At 30.2% G+C, this 9,221-nt stretch overlaps 1 protein-coding gene across 1 annotated transcript; it reads right to left on the reverse strand.

The window, feature by feature from the left end:
• Positions 1–2,413: 2,413 nt before the first annotated feature.
• On the reverse strand, positions 2,414–3,474 carry LOC120192827 (secoisolariciresinol dehydrogenase-like). The gene is made up of 2 exons (XM_039195541.1): positions 3,312–3,474; positions 2,414–3,217 (listed from the first exon to the last, which is right to left on the reverse strand). The coding sequence occupies exons 1-2, from the start codon at positions 3,347–3,349 to the stop codon at positions 2,416–2,418; spliced, it is 840 nt and encodes a 279-aa protein (XP_039051472.1). The 5' UTR covers positions 3,350–3,474; the 3' UTR covers positions 2,414–2,415.
• Between the last annotated feature and the right edge of the window lie 5,747 nt (positions 3,475–9,221).

Consider the following 9,221-nt stretch of genomic DNA (forward strand, 5'->3'; position numbering starts at 1 on the left):
AAGTTGAATTTGAAACTAAATTTGACTTGTCATCAACTTAATTAAGAGATATGAAGTGATAGAATTGGATTTAGAGCATCTTGAAAATTGGTATGATTATTGATTTCCATATGAAAGATGGAATTTTAAGGTTAAAGATGTATTGAATGAGTAGAAAATAGTTTAAGTATATGTAATTGAGTTAAGAATAGAAAAAGGGAATGAAACATGAAGAATTTTAATGAAAAGTTATGGAATTTTCGGATGAAATCAGATTATAATTAATTGGATTGATCTTCCCTGCTTTAGACACTCGGATTGATTTGGATATGTATTTTGCGTTCGTGGATAGTTTTCTCACGTCGTTTGACCCTTATTTGCAATTTCTCAGTAGTCTTTTAATAGCATATTTCCCTTTTGTGGTTCGTTTGTCGATGCAGTAATATTTGTTTGTATCTTTATTTTGTTCGAGTATTTTAGTTAGGCTTTTTAACATTTTCCTTCTTTGGTCATTGCATGATCTAGGTGGCTAGTTTTTGTATCAATTGTTATATGAAAATGTCCTAATTATAATTTAGTTAACCTTATAGTTATACTTGTAAATCTTCATTGTAATTCTATATATTTTCTATTTTTAATAAAACTAACGGCTTTCTATAAAAAATAAAAAAAATTTACCCCGTAACATATTTATTTTACGTCAGTCTCTACTCACATTCATGGACATTGAATACATTCTCAAGCATATATATGTTGCCATTATATAATTAATATGGATAGATTTAGATACAATAATGATGATATGACTTCACACAAAAATTACATATATAATCTTTTGCCCAGCTTTTTTTTCACTCTTGATGGATATTGGTTCAAGGATTTACGACGATGGTATAAAGACTGAGAATGCGGGCGAGGCTTGATAGGGGGAAATCAAGGCTTTGGTTGTTGGTTAGGGGCTGTGGTGGGTAAAATTTCAAGTTATGTGGGATGAAGGTGGTGATTGCAGGGAAGTTTCTATGGTTGGGTCTTGGTAACTGCAGGTGATGGAATGATAGTTTGGTTATCGACATCGTTTAATGGTTGCAGTAAGTTGATAAGTGGTGATGCCAATGAACCTTGTGGTGTTTTTGATGTGTATAGGCAGCGTGGTGATGGTGTGGGTCCTCTGTAGATCAACGACATGGAGTCTGGTGCTAGTGCATGTTTTGAGTTTGGTTTGAGCTGTTTGGGTTGGTTTAATAATTTGAACGTTGTTCAGATTAGATTAAATAACTATTTAATCATGTATTATAAATATTTTTGACATTATGCCTATTTTTTACTTATTAAAAAGTTTCACCTGACCTATTTTGATATAATTTAAAAATATAAAATATAAAATAAAATTATAAAATTACAACTAAATTTAAAATAATTTAAGATTAAAATAAATCATTTAAATATTAACGTGAAATAATTTTTAAAAACTAGAGATTTTGAATGTTGAGTAAAAAATTGAAATTAAAATGAAAATTCTAATTTAAAATAAAAATAGTAATAAAATATAGAAAAAGGAAACCCGGTATTGGTAATTTTGTGATCCGGGTCCACCATAAACTCGCCAAAATTAACAGGTTAAATATCCAGCTCGTAAAATCAGATATATTCCTCTAAAATACCTGATAATTTTATACTATATCAACATATAACGAGTCGGATAATTCAAATCGAATATTTTCAAACACTCCTAAAGTAGAGAACAACAGTAGACAGTGATAGAATAATAGTTATGGTGGTAATTCTGGTGGTGTAAATCGGGCTTTTTGGAGAAGAAATGTGTATATGATCTTACATTGTGTTGAATGATTATTTGTAACTAGGCAGGTGTTATGATATTAGTGTTAATTAAACATCTTAGAAAGTAATGGTTTATACTAGTTAATCATCAAATAAGATCACTTACATCAACACGTATGTAGATTTTTGTACATAAAATATGTTCACAATAACAGTAGGTTCTCGACACCTGATCTTTAGTAGTCACTCGCAAGATACACTTCAATTGTCTCGCGTTGAAGTTTTGGAGAAAGCCAAAGTTAAGGAGCGTAGGTCCATATTCACTTTAAATTTGATTTTTTATTAATTATTTATTTAAAAATTTATCTATCTTAAAATTTAAATTTTTTTCAATTAATTAATTATTTTACGAACGTTACTCACATTAAAATTTTATTTATATCTATTTTATTTAAATTTATTTGTATCTATTTTATTTAAAATTTTATGTTATTGATAAATATAATTTTCTGAGAAATAATTCTAGATTCATTGTGTAATGATAGATTTCAACCAAATTTCAGATCTTAATATTAAATAACAACTCAAATCCGATTGACATGATAATTTAAAGATTGAATTCAACAATTCAACCAAAATAACCAAAAGGGGAAAAAATCAAACTTTGGAAGACAGGCTCTTAAGGATATTGGACATTGAAGGGTTAGTTGTACTATAGCCTCCATCAATGATCAAGTTGAGTCCACTCACGTATTTAGCATCATCACTGGCCAAATACAAAGCGGCTTGAGCCACATCCTCCGATTCCAATATCGCCCCCTTCAAGTTCGACCCCGAGGCAATCAGCTCCTCCACTTTCTCCTTCGGCATGTTTCCGAACGGCCTCGTCAGCATCGGAGTCGCCACGCCGTGTGGCGAGATGCAGTTCACTCTTATCCCATGTTGCCCCAACTCCACACCCAGATTCTTAGCCAACCCCACAAGCGCATGCTTCGATGTCACGTAGGCATGGCCAGCATCGGCTCCGGCGATCACCGAGAAAACGCTTGTAGTAAACAGAATGCATCCTTTCTTGGCCGGAATCATGACCTTGGCAGCGTGTTTAGCACCCAAGTACCCTCCAAAGATATTGACATCCAGAACCTTTTTGAATCTCTCATCATTTGAAGTGACTATGTGCAGGTCGGGACTGGACATACCGGCGTTGTTGAACATTATATCAAGCTTCCCGTACTTTGAGACAGCTAAACCAACGGCGTTTCCGACATCGGAGTCCGATGTAACATCACAGTGAACATATGAGATGTTTTCTTCTCCAAGTTCTTGAACCAGGGCTTGTCCGTGATCATCTTGGATGTCTGCTATGACAACCTTAGCACCGTGTTGGATAAACAGCCTTGCTGTGACCTCGCCAATGCCGCCAGCTCCTCCGGTAATCAAAGCCACCTTGTCTTCAAGCCTGTAATGGAAACAAAACATTGAAACAAAGGGCTAATTGAGGCAATGGTTTCTAGCTGTCCACACGAACAAAAAGTTGGGGATTTTTTCCTTACCTTCTTTGGGTGGAAGCTGTGGAAGAATTGGAACTCATTTTTGCCTTGAAATCAATTTGAAACCACTTCTGCAAATAAAGAGTTTCTCGTGTTTTTACCGATGAAGTTTAAGATCCCTTCTGTTTTATAGAATATACAACCAAACTACAGATCGCAGTTGATCTGAGCTTGATTTTTTGTAACCAAAATGGTAGAACCGAGACAAAATGGTTAATTAATTATTAGATAACGACAAAACAGGCTATCATTGAGGATGCCAGCTTGAATTGGTATATTTTCTTAAGATATGGGAAGATATTTTGTTTTTTTTAAAATATGGATGGTTATATATTTTTATATTTAAACTTAATTATTTGAGAAGTATGATATATTGAATTTATAAGGAATTTTAATAGTTAAAAAATATTATTTTCATTTAAGATAACTGATTTCGAAGAATTATTACATTCATATTTTTAAAAATTAAAAAATATATTATATACTTATAATCAGTTTAAATTATTTAAAACTAATAATATTTTTTACTAATGGTTAAAAACTTCAAACATATGATACATTTATGATTATGACATGCACTCTTCAAAATTGGGGTCGATTGCGTTGATTAAATAATTTAATTTTGATTTTGGTACGAGAGATTTTTATTAAGTCCTTTGTAATTTTGGTTGTTTTACGGATGGGAACTGAGTTTTGTGGTTCCCGATACACGTGAGTTTTTATTAGATGGTGGGTGCCATTAAATGCGTGTCTTGTGTTCCTCTCTTTTTCAATAAAGAAATGCAGCGTATGTTCAAAGAAAACTATTATTAAGTAGGCTTCAATCACATGTTGACATCTTCGTATAAATTAGTCCCTAATCTTTTAGATCAAATTGGTACCTGTACAGAAATCGTGTGGCCACGTGGCCCATTAGCATAGATACACGAGTCAGATTCCCTTCAAAACAAGATTTGCTTAAAGTCGCCCTCGCGACTTCTTTTCCAGAAAAGTACAAACACTTTTTAATTATGCTCTCTTCTTTTGGCAAAATGATGAAGACGAGGTGAAGAGTGAATAAAAAGTACAAACAAATATTAAACGATGGGGAAAACGGTAAAATTAGTCTAATGTCATGGTGGTAAATTATTTAATTCAATTGGGCAATAGTAAATTTATTTTTTAATTTATGCTATTTTCAACAGTAGAACTCATTAAATCAAGGAGGCAAATTTTATCTGAAATTATTTTTAGATACAATTATTAGATGAGTCCCATTAGATTGAATATTATAATATTTTTTTGGAAATTTATCACCTTTATGTGAGGAGTCTTTTTAAAATATATTAACTTTTTATAATTTAAATAAAATATATAAATGAGGTTTTTAAAAAATGGAAATCGTCACCCGAATTCCTTTGAATTTGAAAATATAGTTGTTAGGTGATTGTTATTTTTTAATTTAAAATTAAAAAAATTAAGTGAATTCATCCTATGAAGTGATGAGTTCCACCAGGAATATTGGGATTTATATATATATAGGAGTGAATTGATGGTATTTATAGGACAAAAGGGACAGTTTTGAGAATCAAATCATGAATTAGTGGAAAAATTTTGGCCAAGTCTAGTGAATGATGTGTATGGTTTTAACGAATTCGATTTGACGATTAAGATTCAAGCTCAATTTTAGATGATAAGTTGATATACTAAGCAATAATGTCAATGGTTGAGGAACCTAAGAAAAAGAAGAAAGTTGAGGAAGGATGAAAAGGTTAACGGAAATTAAGAAGAATGAGAAGGAGACAAAAAGAAATATGAAGACTTACCAATAGGATGTAACAAACAACTTGTAGAGATAGGTGAAAGAAAAAAAACTAAAATTTTGTGAGTGTAATGATGGATTCACTGTAAGAAATAGAGTGGAGAGATCTATTTTTTAGGTTTTAAATATATGTGTGATAATATCGTTATTATTTAAGTAATTATTGTTTAAAGTGAAATTATTTATGAATAGTTGCAATGATGTACACATAAAAATGAAATAAAGTGCATACATGTAGTGACAACATAAGAGTATAGGTCAATACTAATGTGCATACATGTAGCGATAATGTGAGCGCATGAGAATCTAAAAATTTGAAATCAACCATAATCATACAATTTTCTATTAATATTACATATGTAGGTGGTAGAATTGCCTCTCTAATGTGATCGTACAAGTGATTGGACAATGTAATCAATATCAATTCATCCAAAGTAAAAAACAAACATTGATGTTGCATGCGTTTGATTTTTTGCATTGTCTTATCCAAATCTAGAGTCTAGTGTCTTCCATAATTGGTCATAGCAACTACTTGTGTGCCTTTTTTTGGTCAAACTTTACTCAACCTAAGGTATGTCTCCTTAATAATATTTGCTATCGGGAGATGTCGAGTCCCTTTAAGCATTAAGTTTATACATTCATTAAGGTTGATTGTCATATAACCGTAATGTCGACCCTTATCATAGTCTTGTGACCATCTTTCCCTAGGGATCTCAGTTGCGAAGTTATAAACTTCTTCGTCATATTTTTTCAAATTTTCTAGTCGTGTACAAAAGTTTGGTTGTAATAAATCATACCCTGAAAAAAAATTAAGAATAGAAAATGAAGAAATAAATAAAGCTTAAATAATTGATGAAAAATAATATATTAGTTACACATGTTGATAATCTCTTTTTAGATATTTTTATTCTCAAATCTCTTCATAACATCACTATGACAACGATAGCAAAATTTCTCTAAGACGCAACTATCGTTAAGAATGAGAGACACATATAGTAAAAATGTTAAGGGTTGTTTTTATTATTTATGAAAAAATAAAAGTAATATTACCGTTGATTTTGTTAACTGTGTGAGTTAATATAAGTAATGTAATAAACTGTTATATTTTATTAATACTATAAGTAATTATTGCAAATTTAAATACACTTTCAAGATTTCTTTTAGATTCATTATTGATAATTTTCAAGTAACTCTACATCATTATTGAAAATTTAACATTATCTTCACTACACTTCAAGTTTCTCACCTCTTTGATTTCACAACATTCATCAATATGCTATTTGAACAATGATTACGCTGTTTGAACTATTTGTTGAGTATTATAAGTAAGACGCAATTCCTTCCACTTTAAATAGTAAATTGGAAGATGCCTATGATAATATAGAATATGAATTTCAAGAATTATAACTATTTATGTATAGGAGAAAACAAGAAAAAGAATATAGGATTAAAGAAATAAACTTACATTTAACGTGTCAACGAACAAGAAGATTAAGATGATATAAACTCAGATGTTAATATTTATGTGATATTTTAATTATCAAGTTTATGTGATGTTTTATTAATTAAATTCTTAATGTAAATTTAGTTATCCTTTAATTGTTTCTCTATAATTTTTCATTTGTTGATTTATAAATTTTAGCTTTATAATAAACACATTTTTTAAACTTTATAAATCATATATTTTCCATTTTTTAATTACATGAAAATACATAAATCACATATAATTTAATAATTTTTAATATAAATTAAATATTATTATAATTATGTTCATTGGAACTCATCATCCCTACGTGATAAGTTTTAAATTTTTGAAATTTAAAAATTCAAACGAAACGACAACTCCATTTTAAAACACATAACAAACTCGTCAATTTTATGCGATGAGTTTCAGTATTTATTTATTTTTTAATTTTAAATTTAAAGTAAAAAAATTACGAGTTTCGATTTATTGCAAACTAATAATTTACTTTTTATTTTTTATTTTTTAAACCCTTTCAATGTTTTTAAATTATTTATTTTTATTTTAATATTTCATTAAAAAAAATTTAAGTTAAAATTTCATAACACTTACAAATTTTAAACAATAACATAAGCTCATTTCTTTTAAATAATTTATTATAAACTATTAATTTAATTTTTTAACAAATACAATGACTAATAAAAATACTTATATTTTCTTAATTTTTGACACCGTCGTGAGTAGTTAAATGATAATGATATAGGACTCGTCAATTTTTTTATGGTTATTCGTCTTCATCTTCTTCATTTACTTCATGTTCAACCAGTGTATTGTACATTATTCAACCACTTTGATTTCCACATATAACACCCAAATCCTTAGATTCAAATATCACATAAAATTACCGAAGTGACTAACCATTTTTTCTTTTTGAAACCATACTCTCTTTTAAAACATTTATACAAAGTATTAACTATAACCATTTACAAAAGTGAGGTCTCAATTTAAAAACTCGATAAATAAAATAAACAATTAAATATTATAAGCTGACTCATTTTAAATCATTACTTCTACATGCCCACTAAACCGTCATCATTGTACTCTGGTACTTCGCTGAGATTCTTCCGATGATATCATTGTCCCATCACACTTCATTTGACCTATAACTTATGAACGAAAACACATTATGAACGCTAAGTTCACAAGCCCCGCATCAAACAATACATGTACTATACTACATGCATTCATAACATAAATATGTAACAAGTATAGTCAAAGAAGCAATACAACTATGTCATTGATATTACAAACCATCTATCCAAGGTATATCCATTATCACAATAATATAAGTCTCATGTTTCCCTTAGTTTATAACTAAAGCCCTCGCCACGAGTATACATATATTAGTCTATAACCACGATATTATGCTACTATGCATCATCATGTGGCACACATTGTAACACCCCCAACCCGTATCTGACCCGTATACGACTATGAGGTGTCACATTGACTTTTCAAACTTTGACTATTGAAAAAATTCAAAGAAAATTTAAACATTTCATTAAAGTAAAAGCGGTTTAGTTACATAAACTGACCACCATAACCAAAATCAATCAGATCATACTTAATTCAACCAATTAGTACATGCCAACTATACTCAAAATAACCAAAAACATTTAAATCCTCTATTTTCTGATCTGAAATTTTGTAAGGGAGATGCTGACCTGTATTGCTCCTCACAGCTTCTATATTCACTTTCTGTAACCTGCGTGTGAAACAATCACACGCTAAGTCGATGACTTAGTGATGCATAAAGAAAACACATTTAATGGAATTCATACCCTCTAATCATGCATGATTATTTTATGCTATCAAATTATACAACTCAATTACATATACATCAACATATATTCATGTATATTATGTAACAGATACCATAATCCCTATCACACATATATCATATCATGCAATTCATATCACACATCATATACATATATCACATACATTGTTCTCATATCACCAACATATTTATCCTTACTAATTCCCTTGTCATTACTTCAATTCCGTCATATGAGCATATAATGAATATAAACATATTATATATATATTTTAATATGCCACAATACATTACTAATTTCTATAATCATATAATACATAAACGCATAGCATCTCATATCACCATGGCATATATGCACTTCTACCATGTCACGAGAAATACACATATCATTATATCAAATTATGTTCTCTTTTCAAAGCCCATGTACACATGTGAGAACTATAGATATGTGAGTCTATAGAGGTTGTGCACTATGCTGTCACCACAGCTTGTATAATTGCACCGAAGTGCCACGTAGAATTGCACCGGAGTGCCGCGTAGAATTGCACCGTAGTGCCATATAATAATGTCCATAAGGACCACATATCATTCCTTAAGAATCATATACATATACTAGGGATCAAGTATGTGTCTCACCAAACTTCACACATGTTCCAAAGAATACATATATGTCCCGAAGGACCACATATCATTCCTTAAGAATCATATACATATGCCAAGGATCAAGTATGTGTCTCACCAGACTTCACACATGTTCCAAAGAATACATATATGTCCCGAAGGACCACGTAGACCCTCGACTCTTGGCATGCC

The sequence above is a fragment of the Hibiscus syriacus genome, unplaced genomic scaffold, assembly GCF_006381635.1.
Source record: "Hibiscus syriacus cultivar Baekdansim isolate YM2019G1 unplaced genomic scaffold, ASM638163v2 tig00116982_pilon, whole genome shotgun sequence".
Lineage (NCBI taxonomy): Eukaryota > Viridiplantae > Streptophyta > Magnoliopsida > Malvales > Malvaceae > Hibiscus > Hibiscus syriacus.